At 43.4% G+C, this 17,121-nt stretch overlaps 2 protein-coding genes across 8 annotated transcripts in view; both read right to left on the reverse strand.

The window, feature by feature from the left end:
• Positions 1–3,565, reverse strand: part of LOC129167858 (lysine-specific demethylase 6B-like) — a 64,676-nt gene extending 61,111 nt beyond the window's left edge. For 4 of the 7 annotated variants that reach the window (XM_054752477.1, XM_054752478.1, XM_054752479.1 and 1 more), the window contains exon 1: positions 3,024–3,565. The gene's annotated coding sequence lies outside the window, so the exon portion shown is untranslated. Of the gene's footprint in view, positions 1–1,962; positions 2,378–2,422; positions 2,527–3,023 lie in introns of those variants that run through there. The other 3 variants (XM_054752473.1, XM_054752481.1, XM_054752474.1) reach the window with 3 other exon arrangements.
• Positions 3,566–4,858: 1,293 nt separating this feature from the next.
• dnah2 (dynein, axonemal, heavy chain 2) overlaps positions 4,859–17,121 on the reverse strand; it is a 32,792-nt gene continuing 20,529 nt past the window's right edge. The window contains exons 61-82 of the mRNA XM_054800649.1: positions 16,984–17,106; positions 16,765–16,913; positions 16,317–16,383; positions 16,048–16,198; positions 15,813–15,961; positions 15,560–15,693; positions 15,320–15,464; positions 15,029–15,228; positions 14,818–14,944; positions 14,549–14,735; positions 11,091–11,239; positions 10,839–11,022; positions 10,534–10,724; positions 10,260–10,451; positions 9,946–10,130; positions 9,417–9,651; positions 8,913–9,061; positions 8,673–8,787; positions 7,877–8,053; positions 7,093–7,167; positions 6,870–7,020; positions 4,859–6,782 (exon numbers count right to left, since the gene is read on the reverse strand). Of these exons, the coding sequence (XP_054656624.1) occupies positions 6,628–6,782; positions 6,870–7,020; positions 7,093–7,167; positions 7,877–8,053; positions 8,673–8,787; positions 8,913–9,061; positions 9,417–9,651; positions 9,946–10,130; positions 10,260–10,451; positions 10,534–10,724; positions 10,839–11,022; positions 11,091–11,239; positions 14,549–14,735; positions 14,818–14,944; positions 15,029–15,228; positions 15,320–15,464; positions 15,560–15,693; positions 15,813–15,961; positions 16,048–16,198; positions 16,317–16,383; positions 16,765–16,913; positions 16,984–17,106 (3,390 nt within the window). The 3' untranslated portion in view covers positions 4,859–6,627. The remainder of the gene's footprint in view (positions 6,783–6,869; positions 7,021–7,092; positions 7,168–7,876; positions 8,054–8,672; positions 8,788–8,912; positions 9,062–9,416; positions 9,652–9,945; positions 10,131–10,259; positions 10,452–10,533; positions 10,725–10,838; positions 11,023–11,090; positions 11,240–14,548; positions 14,736–14,817; positions 14,945–15,028; positions 15,229–15,319; positions 15,465–15,559; positions 15,694–15,812; positions 15,962–16,047; positions 16,199–16,316; positions 16,384–16,764; positions 16,914–16,983; positions 17,107–17,121) is intronic.

The raw sequence follows: 17,121 nt of genomic DNA on the forward strand, positions 1-17,121 counted from the left end.
AAAGGAATGCAGACCAACCATCCGTCGGTACGAGCCCGGAGTTAGTTTTTTCAGAGAGAAGATTATAACGTCACTGTTTGATGCGTGTGGAAACAGGCAGTGTGCTAGCATTAATTAAGTTGAACTTGTGCACAGGACAAATATGCACATTAGCACGCCACGGCGTCATTAAACCTTACCTTCATGCATTCCCACAGAATATCAGCATTTGGGAGGAAACATGAAGTGAAAGAAAAACGGTAAAAAAAAAAAAATACAGTATAGTTGTCCATCTGTGCAACGTGGGAGAAAGTTAGCACACCCACAATGGTGCGTTCAAAGACAGCCGGAAAACGTGGGACGTATCGCTGCTCACAGCAAACAACATATAAATGCAAAAACCTGTGGGTTTGTAACTGTATGCTATTTTTTAAATAAAATAATGGCCATATTTCTAAAATGTATATGCATTTACATAAAATTTGATGTAGTTATTTACAAATGTATTTTTCAAGTATTTTTTTACATCATTGCACCTAAAGCTTTCCGCCGCCCAGTGGTTGGGGACACCTGCTTTAAACCATTCCCCCTACAACCTGTGTTAACGAATAAATGTTTACATTACAATCCTGTTGATAAAACGCTACATTTTCTACTTTGCTATGAATTCTTTCTTGAATTCAATAGTGTTTCTCACCTTTTTTATCAAAACTCTGGCATTTGGAAGTTTTGTTGCAGGCGTTTTTTTTTTTTAAAGCACACATTTCTCTAATACTGAATGCCTCATTACTGCACCGGAGTAAGGCAGCAAAGAAAATATTTTTTTGTGTTTAGGGAGTTAAAGATCTACCTTGTGGTCACTGCTCCTCTGCTCTCGCCTCAGTCAAAAGGGGAAGAATGTAGATTTACCCTGTACACAACTTGAGATTTGTATTTTGTACTTTATTATGGTGCCCTACTGCAGACCAATATTATTTTAAAAGCCTGTCAAACGAGCAGGATAGGGCCCCTTTAAGCATGTGTGTGAATGTATCGACATCTACTGGACAAAGTGTTGTATTACGCACAGCATACAGTATATACGGTATACCATATACTGCTGTGTGTACTGTTTATAGTATACACTCCAAAATATAAACGCAACACTTCTGTTTTTGCTCTCATTTTTCATGAGCTGAAGTCAAATATCTAAAACTTGTTCTATGTACACAAAAGGCCTATGCCTCACAAATACTGAATATATTGTATATATATCTTCTTTACAGAAGTACAGATGACGTCTCAAGAAGCCTTTCCCTCGATATATTGTATATATATATTATATATATTAGTAATCTGTCTAAATCTGTGTTCGTGAACGTCCATTGTTCATAGTTCATAGTTTGTCCACCTCACGTGTGGCATATGAAGATGTTGATTAGACAGCATGATTGTTGCACAGGTGTGCTGTAGGTTGCCCACAATAAAAGCACACTCCAAAATGTTCAGTTTAACTGCGTGTACTTATTTTGAGAAGACAGCAAATTTACACAGTTATCCAAACTGTACACTGTCTACTTTATGTTGTATCCAAGTTTTGTTTCTTCAGCGTTGTCCCCTTAAAAGATATCCTAAAATATTTGAGGAAATGTGAGGGGTGTACGATCGTCCCTCGTTTCTACCGGTTAATTGGTTCCACACCCGACCGCAATAAATGAATATCCGCAACACAGGATTCAGTGTTAATAAACCAAATCTTTTCATAGTTAGGGCATAGAAAACCCGTTTATGACTTCCTAAATACGTTTTTTAACATTATTAGGGCCCTGTAAACATGAAATAACATGCCTATAGTCACCATTACACTCCTATTATTCATTGTTTACATCGCATTGCACAACTCTTATGCTGCAGGGACTTAACGGTTGCTAGCTAGCAAGCTAGTGAGCTAACCAGTTAGCTTAAATGTATTTCTTCTAAACTAAAGAAGCCAAAAAAACTTACCTCTTCCACACGGGATGGGAGGATAACTTTTTTTCACTCTATGATGTCGGACATAACTTCCTGACTTCATGTAGTGTTATGGTAATGTAATGTAAGGTGGTGTCTCAATGTTTGGTGTCATTACTGACGCCTAGTGACCAGAATACTACATATCACTTGTATTTCAATCTCACTTGTATTTCAATATCTTTTGGTGTATAATAGATCATAGTCTACCACGAAACAGCGATCATGTATTAATTAATTAATTTCTGGAAAACAGCAATATAACGAGGGGGTGGCAATCGAAAAGGACGACTGTACTCTTGTGAGAGACACACACACAGACACTAAATTGAAGTAAAAGTCTAGTAGTTGCTCCAAACATGCAGATCTTGTTTTGTTTTATTACCGCGTATAAGTTTCAAAGTGTTGCAAAGCGAAGTTTTATACCAAAACAAACGTTGAGCGTTCAGCTCACCAATGTGGTGCTGGGGCGCCCTCCAGTGGCCCCGAGGATGAAGTGCAGCGGGAGAGGGGTGGAGACAAGACTTCATCCCGAGGAAGAACATTCAAATGCTCTTCCTGGAAAAAGCAGAGAACCCGCCACAACTTAATCACATGACATATGGGAGACAAACTACGACACTCCTCCTCCACAACGAGCGCGTATGTAATCCAAAAAGCCACCATTACCCCCCCACCCCCCTGCTAAAATTGTGCAACACTGCGCCAGTTCGCAGCGTGGGCACGACTCTGCGCATTGATTTATTAAAACGGTGATTGCGACACCTCACCTTCTGAAAAACAGAATTTGGGAGAAAACACCATCGACACATTCAAGTGTGCAAAACTTGTAATGGGTCTCCATAGTGTGCATGAGCACTCCAAAAATCAGACATGATGTATGTTCATAAACATGCTTCACAAAGGAGAGTTTGTGTCCAAAAAGGCCTGCAACAATACACAGTATGTGTGTGTGTGTGTGTGTTTGTGTGAGACAGAGTGTTACAGTAGCTGCAGCCTGTTATTGATTGTGTGCCCAAAATGTTGCCTTGCAGGTACTATTTGATATTTCTTACCTTTACATCACCTTCCTCAAACATCTGCCAGGGGATCTGCCTCGTCGTTTTTAATCGGAAAACCTGCATCTCCTCTCCTCTGGCGCAAAAACAAATACCTCTCCCCTCCAAAGAACCCCCATCGCTCCCACTGCACATCCATGACGCCTTGAGGTGCAAACATGCGATGGCAGGCATTGGAGGTGTTGGCCCATGGGCAAGGCATGATCGCTTCTCCTCCTCCGCTACGAGAGACCATCTGGTGGAAAAACTGCCTGATCATTGAGGATCGGAGGCTGAAGTGACTGCCGGAACCCTCTGATCCGATCCGCTCCACAAATACATTCCACAGAGGAAGGTCCACGCAGGCACTCCGCAGAAGAAACTGCGCAGTTTTAATTCCGATGACACGCAGAGGCTCTTTTCCCGTGTGTGCCCGCTGAAGAGCCCTTTGCCTTCCTTTCCTCCTCGTCCCTCCCTTTCTTTCCTTTCTCTCTTCCCTCATGCAGGTTTATTTTCGATGGAAGAGTCTTGGACATTGACTGCCCCGCCTCCATAGTCACATACTGTAAAAAAACAAAAAAGAAAAAAAAAAAAAAACCTGCCCAAATGTCGTTATGCAGAAGTGGACGTCCAGTTAAGAGTCACTCCAAAAATGAAAAGTTGGAGAGGAGATGGCAGAGTGCTAATGTTTCCCCAAAAGAGATAACTGTTGAAATCAAATGAAAACAGCAGGCAGACAAGAAGCTGATTCCGTCTAAATGTCCCTCTAAGTACGGTAAATACACAAGGCAGAGCATCTATTATCACCACTTCATTGATTACACTGTTTCAAGATTTAAAAAAAAAATGTAATACACCATACCGGGTTTACATAAGAGTTTACATAAGAGGTGTCCAACGTGTGACCCAGCGGTCATTTGCGGTCCATGGCTTGTTTTTTATTGGCCCACAGGACATTGGCTAAATAAATGAAAAATAAAACAAAAAAACGGGCAAACATGAAACATAGAGAAACAAAGCAAAATGTAATGAGAAAAGGCTGAAATGTTGATAGTCGTCCCTCGCAACATTACAGTTTCAAATGCCGCTCCCTCATTCTATTGAGGTTTTTAAAAAATTAATTCATAAATGGTCGCTGTTTTGTAATTGACTATGGCCCATTATTAGTAAAAAAATATTGAAAGTTATATGTAGTATTCTGGTTACTAGCCGTCAATAATGTAACATTGATGAGACATGACGTTATATTATCTTCACACTGCATGTAGTAGCATGGTAGAGTGAAAAACAGTTCTCCCATTCCGTGTGGAAGTGGTAAGTTTTTGGCTTCTTACTTTGTCCTTCTTCCCCACTCCGTTTGAAAAACTAAGTTCAGAATAAGTCAAATGGAGAAGGTAAATAGTTAGTTTGGTAGCTTGCTATGCCAGTGGCGGCCATCTCTTATGTCCCTGCAGTGATCCCTCATGGCTCTAATGTTAAAAACCGTATTTAGAAAAGTCATAAATAGGTTTTCTGTGCTTTAACTAAAAAAACATCCCATTTATCAATACTGATTCATACTTTACGGAAAGTCACTTATCGTGGCCTTGAGCAAGAGTTGTGGGTGACTGGGCCTTTGGCTTGCATCAAGCAGCAGCTGGAGGTGACTAGACAGACAGGCAGTAAGCAGGCGATAGGGCCCCACTTCATGGACTTCTCAGGCTTATGGTACTCATACTAAACCAACCATTCCAAAAACAACAAAGTCATACTCGAGTGGTAGCTTTCATCTGGCCGGTTCATTATGTTAGGTTTTGCACTACCCCAAGATTCCAGGACATGTTGCAAGTTGCAGTCAAATGAGTCTTTTATTAGGGGAAAGAGGGGCGCTTGTGAAGTACGACACGATTCACAAGTATCCGAGTCAAAAATACAAAAACACAGGAACTGGCTAAGGAGCAACATGGGATCACTGTGGAGGGTGATGAAAAAAAAAAAAACCTCAAACATGACCAAAAAGAGAGAACGTAAATACAGGCGTTCAAACTAATGCAAACCAGAATACAGTTGAAATGCAAAGAGCAGGTATACAGCAGAAGTCCACGAAAAAATAAATTTAAAGCGAGCAAAAGCACAAGTTGACATCAACAAACAGGTCAAACCAACAATGAACTAGCAACTAGCAAAAGCAACTACACTAAAATAGTCCAGTGATTACAAATCAGCACCCTGTGCATACTTAGCATCCACAAACCAAACTAAAGGCGCCGCCTACAGTGCCAAACAGGAAAATAAACTACTAAATTAAGAGTTATAAACAGGAAATCACATGAAAACAAAACTGGAAGTCCAACCTGCCGCGCGGAACATTTGGACTGTTCCAGTCTTGTTACTGTCTTTCTGTAAGCTTTAAGATTTGTTACTTGAAAATTTGAATTTGTTTCAGCCCTATTCTATTCTTAGGTTGGCAGAATTTTTTTTTTTAAGATTTAATATTAGGAAGAGCTCCTGTACTTGCACTTTAAGGGTGAGTTCACATTTGTAGTCCTACTAGCACGTTTAGGGTGCAAAAGATGCTTTCCAGGAACCTTTTTGACTTATTCCCTTTGTTTCACCACAAAAAACATCCTACAAGTGTAAGTAACCTTGAAGACATCATGTTGTTTTGGACGAGTCGGAAATGTCACATGAGTGGTCCAATCAAGGCGTGACTATGCGAATACTTAACAGCATTATTTAGTCTGCTCACAAAAAAGACGAGAGTGAATGCTATCTTTTTAAAATTTCTGGTCCGGAAGGCACCCTAATAATACACAGTACACTTGTTGGGCAACAGTCTCATAATCAATCAATGAATCCATTAGACTTGACCACCTTCGTCACTCTTCATTTTTGTCTTCTTTAGCATTGTGAACACTTCCAACTTTGAGGAAGGTCCATGCTTGGATGCCTTTGGTGTAGAAGAACTGGACTGGTCCTCACTGAAGGCCAGATGTTCCATTACTTATCATCATGAGCAAATTTGCCTTCTCACTGAAAGCAATGTGCATTCCTGTGTTGGAATATTCATTTTGTCATTCCCAGCTCACAACAAACACCAGCAAAATAATTCCCACAGTATCTTCTTCTTTCAAGCTACATGTTTATGTTACAAGGCAGCCCGAAGGACAAGCTTATTTTAATGTGAATTCCGCTCCTCTTCCATCTCCCACCCACCAACAAGGAGACCACCAGTGTCTCCACACAGAATGAGCCAGCTCCGATAAAGAGCCTCTTAAAGCCAGAGGAAGTCTGGTGGGCTTTCAGGGGACAATCCTTAAGTCTGAATACAACCTTGAACCCCCCCCACCCCCCCACCCCCCCTCTCATTACCGGATCATTCTTCCTCCCAGCTCACTTCTTGTTTTCTTTTCTCCCTCCCTGGCCAGCAGGGAAGTCCAGAGTCTGAAAGATTGTGTCTTTTCTGCGAGGCTTCATTAAAATTCATTTGTTTGAATAGGTTCACTCCTCCTGCCTCTGTCCTTTTCTTCTCCTCTCCCAGTTTGCACAGGAATTTGCATGATTGCTGCACACTGTTGTTTGAGTTTGTGAGGGAACAAATAAAAATAAAAATGCATAGATCCATCTGTATCCTGTGAGTATGTTAGCTGTCCAGGCTCATTAGGAGAGCTGCTCCTCTCTTGATCCAGTGATCCGGGTTTACGGCTCCTGATTTCAGCTCCACGGCGATCACAAACGAGGCTCTGCCTGCCCCACCCGAACGCACGGGAAAGTAGTAGCAAGGACACAGGTAAATGTCTGCAAACAAGAATGGAAAGACATACAATGCTGTGACAGTGAATATCAATCACAAAGTTGAAAAAAAAGCAAAAACATGGTCCTCACTCTTCGCCATCTTCTTGCGGTTCTCCACTGGCTTGAAGTTGATAGCGGGAATGGGACATACCATCTGCATGGGCTCGGCCTCTACCAGGCACAAGCCCTTCTTGTCCCAGGCGGCCCCCTCCAGGTGCAAACCTCGCACATACACTCCATCCTGGAGGCAACCAATTAGAAACTTTAATATTAGTAGCAAACAAATAAGAACGTGTGGCTAGAAAGATATCACCTTGGGTGGGTTCTGGATGTGGCTGTCATCTACACTGGACACTGTAAAGTCCCAGGACAGTGTGTCAACTGATACCTGCACATAGGGAAGGCACTTGTGGTTTACACTACTACACCATAAATGCTCCAATTAACACCTCTTTTCAACTAACCGCCAAGTCTCTGGGTGCATGGTCCACACAAGCAAATAACCACCTGGGTCTTTCTTTAGAGTCACGTAATAAAACATTGGCTGTGGCATAGGCAAGCTCCTGATGTAGTGTTTATTAACTCCACAAGATGGCAGTAGCTGACTCTGACATAAGTATCATGATTGGGCCGCATCCAAAGGCTTTATCTAGCTCAGCATGCGCTTTAAAATGTTGGCTCCGATACTTGGCTGTTGGTGTGAAACTCATGCATGTTCCACTTGCCGTACTGTTGTTTTCAATAAACTCATCAGCACTATTAATGCTGGCTCAGCAGTTTGTTCCGTACCGCTATTACAGCATTGGTTCTGTTGCTGCTGTGTTGTCCAATGCAGTTGTTAATAAATTACCATGTGGTCAAAACAGAGCTACTTTCTCATGCATTCCAAATCATTATTCAAATAAAAAATGAACTTGTTATATATAATGACTTTTCATATTTAGGAAATTACAGACTCTCTGCAATTATCGCTAGCTTCCAATTAGCGCCCTGTCCTTGTTGAGGTTTGGGTAAATAATGCTCTGCTGTAATTGGAGCATTCTGGTAATAATAACGATGATGATGATGATATTGCTTGTGTGGCATCATTTGCTCACCTTGTGCTGCCGAGCGGCTGACTGCAGCACGGCGGTGAGGAATCCGTTGGGGAAGGTGAAGCCCGACAACCAGAAGAGGTTGGGGGGCTGTGCCTGCTCTGCCCAGCGTGCAAACTGAAGAACTCGTTGGCAGAGGTCACGGGTCCACGCCGCCAGGGGCTTGAGAGAGGGATACGCCTGGTGGACCCAGACAGAGCACAGTCACTTTTAATCAACTATGTTTGCTTTTAGCTAGCGTTGCAGCCTACAGGGTGCGCAGGCAAGGTTGAATAAGTAGAACGGTCAGGCTGTTATTGCAATGAGTGAAAGAGAAGAGAAAGACAACAAAGACAACTGGAAAAGCAGGGATGAGAAATGGACAAGCAAGTTTTCAGTGCAGCAAGTGGTCAGTTAAACAGAGGAGCTCAGCTGGAGGTAGCAGAGCTAAGACCTCTACAGTGCTCTTATAAAATGGAATGCGCATGCACATGCACGCGCGCGGACGCATGCACACACACAACCACGCACGCACACACACACCGAGCAGTAATAAGCCTTTGGCTGGCGCTCAATAAGCTCAGGGTCTTTTTCAGAAAGAAGGGCAGGCCTTGAAAGCTTTACTCTGGTTATTACACTATGATTAGGTCCACAGATGTTGGCTTTGTTGCAGCATTTACAGCCAGTCAGTGTAGTGGGTAAATACACATTTAAGAACAACTTTAAAAACAGAAATACAAGATAAAAGATGAAAACGTAGATGTCACTGTAGGGAAAGTGTGTGTGCGTGTGTGTGTGTGTGTGTGTGTGTGTGTGTCACCTTCTCCCACAATGGTGGAACTCGGGCGTCGTACATGCAGTTGAAGGTCTCCTCCAAGCTCGATGACATCACTACCAAGCCTTTGATTCCCTTCTCCAGCTCCACTAAGGATGATCTAATACACAAACATTCAACATGCTAATCTGCTACTCTTACCCCCTTCAGTTATGCACATTTTGCACAGAAGATGGTTTTGGACTTATACTAGCTGAAAATAACAATGTAGCATGGGGATCATACATGATAGTGCTCAACAGGGAGTTGTATCTCTGGATCTCTTGCAGCAGGACCACATCGAGCGGTGAAGGATCCAGAAAAAGTCCGCTGGTGCCCTCGTAGTCGATCACGGCCGGGATCGTCTGGCGCACGTCGGCTAACAGATCCAGCACCTACAGAGAGTACAAATCAAAGGATACACAGTTGAAGACGATGATGAATTTGAGATATAGCCCAATAGGAAAGGAGCGACAGGAGAGTGCAGGAGAACAATAATGTATGCACCCAAGTAATGGGGAACAGTGCTGGCCCATGAAGGAGTCCATTCTGTATCACGTTACAGTGATAAGCATCTCTCAGTGTTGCATAACCAAATAATGGGCGTCTCTCGGTTGCAGGGCAAGGTTTGTTTACTTAGGAGATTGTCCTTATGGGCCTTATTACAAGTATAATGTAGCTGTATCAGAGACAATTTGACCCAAAAAGTGAATCACATTTCTTTAATTCCCTTTTTGTCCTTCACCACACCTTGTCCTCACGACTTGGTCCAGAACCCGCTGTGCTGGCGCTGGTCACTTGTGGCTGCAGGGACAGAAGTGTGTCAAACAAGGACCTGGTTTCAGCGATCTGGCTGGCAATGTCAGCATTGGGGTGCTGGCCAAACAAGTCGGGGTGCTCTGTGGCTGGCAGCATGTTGATGAAGTCCTTGTAGGAGGAAAGGGGTCCATCGTGGGGGATGTAATATGAGGATAAAGTTGACAACCTAAGAAGATAATTGAAATATGTTTGTGTTTTGAATGCATATTGGTGAGCTACAGCGCCATTAAAAAAGTGGCAGCCACTTCATGTCCACAGGGTGGTGCTGGCATGCTGCAGATGTGAGGAGGAGTGAAAGCCACAAGGGTATTTCCATTAACTGGTCAAAATCATCTCAGCCCATGCTGTCTAAGCACATTTGGAGGTTGCCGAGCGCAGGCCAATGCAATTGGTAGACAATCTTGACATGGCCTTTATGGCTGTACTGTATACAGTATAGAATCATTTGTGTGCCTCTTACTTGAAATAAGGCTCAGTGACAGCTGCCTCGCAGAAGTAGTCGTTGATGTATGTGGTGAGAAGGCGTCTGTCCCAGTCATCAGTCACATGACCTCCATAATTCACCTCCGCAATGAGATACTTGAGGGCATCCCAAGGTATGTTGTCATACTCGTTCAGGTACAGACTGAGAAGATTCTCGCTAACCTGCGGGAGACGACGTGACGTTAACAGCCTGAATTGGATACGGGTGCACATTGAGCACAGCATGGTTCCACGAGTAGCTCAGCTCATTAAGCCAATTATTTCATGGATAACCCCATCAACATTCGTTACCTCAAAGTCTGAATTATTGAATCCGTAGATAATGTTCCAGCCAAGCTGCAGGAACTTCTTTCTTTCCAGCAGGATGCTGTGAAAAAAGCAGAGGGAGAAGAGCAGCTTCCTGTAGAAGACTGGTTTGGAGCAGCGGGTGAACTGAGCCTCAGTCACCAAGTGGTAGAGACGCTTCATGTTGGCTTTCACTCCCTGAGGACGAGAGAGGACATGAGCCATGTATGCATGTGTATATGTCCATATTGTGGAGATAACACAGTGCTCGAGGCTCTACCTTTGGAGGCTCTGTAGTCATTTTGATGCCCGCCTGCAGGATGTTTATGGGAAAATCGGGATGTGGCGAAGAGCTTAGCCAGAGTCGGAAGTCTGTGTGGGGCTTCTCCACCTCCAACTGCTCCACCAGCTTGTCCAGCTCAGGCATCCAGGAGAGTGAGAGGTGGCAATTGGCAAGAAAGACCCAGTGACCTGGAGCAGACAAATGGAAGAAATAGGCACTCACAGGTGAGACCTCTTCCAAGTCATTTGTCATGTGTAAAATCAATGACAAAACTCTAGGATGCTGATATTAATATTAGTTACCTTTATTCACGCCCTCTTGGATCATTCTCTTGGCGATGGGAGCCTGGCCCTGACCCAGTGAGAGAGCGTGGAAGAGTTTACTCATACCCGATGTCTCAGCCAGCTGCAGCAGGGCTCCTGTGGGGTCCACGCCAGGAGACAAGACAAAGACCAGAGGAGTCCTGCACGTGGATTCGTCTACAACCTAGTATGAAGACAGGGTTATGGGTCAGCACTGAGCGAGTAGTAAGAAGTAAAAAATGACGTACTCACAGCCCTCATGTCGAGAACGGGTGGCTCCACAAAGCGAGGCCCCAGGTTGTTGACGATGAAGGTGGTGGAGCAGAATAAGACGCGGTCTGGCCGCAGAGAACGGACTATGAGCATCCTCTGGAGCTCATTACAGCTGTTCTCCCAGTCTCCTGCAGGGGGCAGACAGAGGCAACATGGCTTAACCGAGGGCGGTTTGGGAACAAAAAACAAAAAGACTCGAAAAGACTCAAAAAAAGACACAACTCTCCCATTGGAGGGATGATGGGCAATAAAAGACACTTCCTGAGAGATCAGCAGTTGAATTTAACAATCATTATTGCGTCCATTGCTGCACCACTCCATGATTAATTAGAAACAAATAACAAAAACACACTCAAAATGTGCACTTAAGTTTGTGCTGCTGCATCCTAATGGAAGTAAAGCATTAATGCAATCCTGAATGATACCACTGAATGTCAGTGTGCCTTTGGTGCTGCTTGTGTAGTGGTGCAGGTACAGGGAAGACAGAGGGGACAAGTCAGCATGTTGGTACAACAACCGAGGAAAGTCACATTGTGTGGAGGTCGAAAGGTCAGTAAATATCTGTAAAAGCAGATTGTTATGCAACATACTGAGCACTCTGTAGTTGAAATAATGCATTTCAATGTCGGTAGGTAATTTTATGCAAGTTAGAGGATCATTTTGTTGTTGCTAAGAGATGAACGGCTAATCCTTCGACATGCTTTGTGGATCCCGGTCATTTACAAATGAATGTACTATGTTACAAGTCACATGCTGATAATTAGATATAAAACAGCTGAAAATATGTGCAATGTACAATATATACATGATGATGATTAATCGCTGAAAAAACATTTTATACAACTACAAAGTATATATACAAAGTATTAAGTGCATGTATTTGATTCATTGATTTATCATTTGATAGGGCAAAGATTCACTGAAGTTATTTCATTATGTTTTTTTGATTTTTATATTTTACTATATTTGACTTGAATCACCACCTTATAGTGGTGGAGGGGTTTGAGTGCCCAAATGATCCTAGGAGCTAAGTTGTCTGGGGATATATGCTTCTGGTAGTGTAGGAGCCATTTATGTTGCTTTGGGTTTAGTTCACCTGGTTTGTGTTAGGGTAATTGCGGTGTGTTATGATTGGTTGATCACTGGTGGCAGTGTGGAGGTGTTGCATATATAGGTGCAGATGTGATAGTGCATGAAAGGAGGGTGACGGGAGGTCACACGGTTTTTACCGCTCACACATACATCATTGCACCGCTTTTACACTCCCATACATTCAACCAGCCATAACATTTAGTATCTTCAACGTGTAATTAATTGTTTTATTCCTTTTATACAATAAACACATTGATTCCAACGTAAGCATCCGTCTGGACATGGCATTATTGGAGCGCGTTATTACCTGAATTCCCCGCACCCAGAAGCGACTAGGACGAGACGTAACTGTCGCTACAGGTAGGTTCTCCCAAGGCTAACAGGTCCTAAGTGACGGGCCAGACCAAGAGTGATTCAGAAGACCTTATGAATAAATACGCGGAGTCAGGCCCGGAGGAGGGGCTCGCAGGCTAGCGCCTGGTGGTCAGGCCTTCACCCATGGGGCCCAGCCCGAAGAAGCCACACAGGATCTCCCCCACATAGACCCACCACTTGCGGGGACAAGCATAAGGGTCCGGTGCAATGTGTTCTGGGCTTCCCTTCTGAGGCTACTGACCCCGCGACCCGGACCCGGGTAAGCAGAGGAAAATGGATGGATGGATTGGTATATTTGGCACTTTCAGTAGACCACCAGAAGAACACTAGTGGCTATCTTATGTAATCATTAGTGATATAAAAGAACAGTTTGAACAAATAAATGTTCAACAACAACAAATAACACAGTGGTGCCTTGGTTAACGTCATTAATCCGTTCCAGAAGGTCCAACTCAAACCAAAACAGACTCTAACCAAAGCAAATTTTCCCACTAAATATCAACATTTTAGAACCAATAAACATGTAACTTGAACAACAACAACTGCAGGCGGCAGTGACGTCGCAGGAGTGCACTGGCGAGGATGCCTGGTAACGTGCTATGTTTGACTCCGGCTGCCGCGAACATGCTACAGTAAGTTTGAATGCTTTTGTTTTGTTGTTGGAAGCAGAAATGAGTGGTGATTGTTGGATGTAAAATGAGACAGGCAGAAACACAGAGTGTCACCTTTGATGCGCTGCCGGGTTGATAGACTGTTACGCGGGAACCGGAGTAGATAATGGAGCCACTCCCTCTGAAATGACAATGGTCTTCTCTTTAAGCCGTAAAATTCAGAAGTCATGCACCCTCGTCTCGGGACGGTCCATGGCCTTTCTCTTTTGTGCAGTCAATGTGTTTGTTACGTCGTGAATCTCTCTACAACTTTGATATAAACAAATTCAGTTGTCCTAAAATGGCGCCCACGGCCCACAATGCATTGTGCAATCACATGCAAGTATCGCGCGATTTCGTCTTCGGCCTCATCACCAAAATCCGACCAGAACTCGGCTCACGGGACGAACTGGGGGGTCAGTCACTGTTGATGCACTACACTGCTGATGGGGATGTCATACATCTTCATCCGAACTATCCCTTTAAATAACAAATCATAATAAGGGTGACCAAAAATCCTGTTTTCCCAAGATTTGTCCTGTTCTGGCTTTCTTTTTTGTTTTTTTTTAGAAAGTGACGAAAATGTCTTGGTTTTCATTGTTTTTCACTGGGCCATTAATTTGACTGGCTTAAGGGTACTCTGCTACATGGGACTTCATCGCTGAGAAACTGCCATGTGGGCGGGTTTTTAAATTTGTGTTGCCAAAGAAATGCAAAAAGCCAAAGAAAAAGCAAAACATACAGTATGCACGTTAATTAATTAAAAAAGTGAACCCTCTAATCTCGTAAAACTGGACACGTCATGCACAACAGTGGTTCAAATTCCCAAGTTCCTACGATTTTAGAGGGCACAGTTTCCCCAGAAATATTTTTTACATTCCAAAACTTAATAAGCATTTGTCTTCAGGTTCCTGTGTCTTCTGTTTTTGGAATAATTTTTGTGCCAATTTTGGAACATCCTTCGTTTGAGGCTCATAGAAAATGCAGTAATTAGTCATATCAGCATGCAAGAAGACCAGCTCCCATTTAGCACACAATATAAGTGAAATCTTCAAGATTAAACCATCTTCACATAATGCATTTCATTGGTGTCTGCCGGGGAGCTGCAATGATGTCAGCCTCCCTCTGGTGGACAGAGGCATTGCAGCACCTCAGCAGCCATCCACCCATCCATCCATTCCTCCATCGCCATTTTATGCCATTTTATGATGTGGACATGTGCGTCTTATAGTCCGGTGCGGCTTATATACGTACAAATCTGTTTTTTCCTCTAAATTTAGTGGGTGCGGCTTAAACACCAGTACGCCTTATACATCAAACCTGGTAGTGGTGCTTTCTCTGGCTCTGCACTGGTGAACCAAAGCTTCCAGTCCCGGGGTTGTTTTTCAAATGAGGCCATGATGCCATGGAAGTTGGGCAGCTTGTCCAGTTCTGTGATATTGTCCCAGCTGGAATCCACGAGCCAATTACTGCACGGGTTTTCCAGTTGATCCCTTTTATCAAGTACCTAGAAACACAAACACAGTAGTCGCTGGTCATCGCAGAAGATTTTGATGAATCACTCATGCACTTCAACTGGCTTTTCTTACAATTCCACCACGGAGGAAGAAACTGTACTCGACCATGTTGAGTGTGCCAGCAACCTCGAGAATTTTGGCGCACATTTGGAAGCTGAAGAGGAGCTTGTGCATCTCAAACAGACCCCGGCACGCATACCTGCAAGGAAATGTGCAAAAGAAAGTATTTTAATGGTGATGATGATACAGTAAATGATGATCTCAACTCCTGCCTGCATCTTACTTGTACACCGCATATGTGTGGAAGTCGTTGAGGTTGATAATCCTTTCCTCCAGCTTTAGACTGCTCTTGCTCTTCTCAATACTGAGGTTGAACAGGTTGATGTAGGCATCCAGTGAGAACTGGTACATCGGATCAATGCGGCCCATGTCATTGAGGATGAAGAAGAGGATGGAGGCCCGCTGAGCACATGCACGATAGGCCTGTCAAATTGAAAAATTTAATTCAATTCATTTTTATCATGAAAAACAGAAAGTGATCGATTAGCACAGTTAGCTTGCTTTTGCGCCAGACCTCTCGAGCAGTGTCAATCTTGATTTCAGTCACTTCGCTGGTCTCCAGCTGCTCTGAAACCTCTGAGGCCGTCACTTTGGACGTCTGCAAGGTGTTCACCAGCTGCACGTCATCCAGCAGGGAGCCGCTCGCCTCATTCAGCAGCCTGGTGGAGGGGAAAACAGTCGTGTAATTGACGTCATCCACTTTCAAATAGAAGTGTTTTTTCTTTGAAAGTGGGGGAAAATCTAATGTGTTCACCTGAGGATCTCATCTTCCAACTCTTGTAGGCGCCTCTTTCCTGAAGCAATGCTCATCACCAGATTGTCCTTTTGCTCTTCCAGGTCTGGACGCTCCTTACGCACCACAATACCAAGGAGTTGGGCTTCCAGACCCTGCCAGCACACACATTAAAATTAGCGCATTATTCACAGAGAAGTTAAGGAAATGAATGATAAGAAATCTTCTGCACCTAACAAAAAATGTAAACAAAAAAACCCCAACAAACTCCAACCTGCTCTTTGACAGCAAAGTTGACAATGGTAGTCTTTGTAGAAATCTCTGGAGTGTAGTGGGGATTGGACAGTTTGGTGGTGATGTAGAAACGAAATTCTGGACTATATTCCAATTCCTTGTCACCCAATTTCAACAATAGCCTGCCACCTGGGAAGCAAACCAAAGTGAGGCACTTCAAACTTTTAAAGTCGACTTGACCAGTGACCATCACATAGGAATTATGTGCGTCTAACCAATTCGTGTCAGGGACTTGTTGAGAACTGGGTTGAGAGAAGGATCCAAATCTTCCTGGACATTCTGCAGCAAGACAGGATTTCCAAACTGAATGGCGTTCTCCAGTATAAGCAAGTAATCTGGCATCTGGAAGTCGATGAGTTTAAGACCCTGCACACATTCACACAGAAGAACATTCATTGGAAAAAAAAATTCTAACGTTTACCGGATTTTTATTAAATAGTATATATACATATACTGTATAGATACTATCCGGGGTATGACTTACTCGCTTCAGCTCCATTTTCTTGATCCACTTCAGAGCTTGGCCTTGGGGGTCCACCATCAGTGGCCATCTTGACCAGAAAAACACAATTTTAAATTTTTGTTTCATTTGTTTTTCAAATGACCATTCACACTAGGGATGTCCCAATCCACATTTTTTAGCTTCATGAATTTGTGGAATTGAATATGGTTCTGAAAATAGCTATTCAAAGCATTAAAAATAACGCAACCAAAGTATTGCTGAATTTACTTTTTTATTACACAGCATGACCAAAAATAGGCGCATTACCGTACATAACGTGTTGGAGTGTGGCCCAGAGTTACGGATGTTATATGGCAACCAGATCGACCCGATCTCGTGGCGGAAGCCAATATTATCCGATCTTCAAAATACAGCCGCATTGGATCGGGACATCCCTAATTCAAACCACCACTTGTGTATGTTTCCTGACCGGTTGCCACGGGTGACAATAACTCCGTTCTCTGTGGAGAAAGCATCAGAGGGCAGGCCTTGAATATTCCAGTCCCTCACTACTGTAGGGTTTGAGAGAAAAGTGGCAAAACTGAATCCTGGGGTACACGGGATTTCCTGGAGCTGGACCTGAGGAGAGGGCAGAGAGATAGACATTTAAATACTGCGTGACAATTGAACACTTGAATGTATTTCTCACCTCTCTCATCCAGATTTCAAGCAGTTCCACTCTATAGTTGGACAGGAAGGGACCCATATAGGACAGAAAAGATGCTGCAAGCAAACAGTCTCCAACCAGGTAACCCATGTTCTCTTCAAGACCCTGACACATACACAT

Source organism: Dunckerocampus dactyliophorus, chromosome 15, assembly GCF_027744805.1.
Source record: "Dunckerocampus dactyliophorus isolate RoL2022-P2 chromosome 15, RoL_Ddac_1.1, whole genome shotgun sequence".
NCBI lineage: Eukaryota > Metazoa > Chordata > Actinopteri > Syngnathiformes > Syngnathidae > Dunckerocampus > Dunckerocampus dactyliophorus.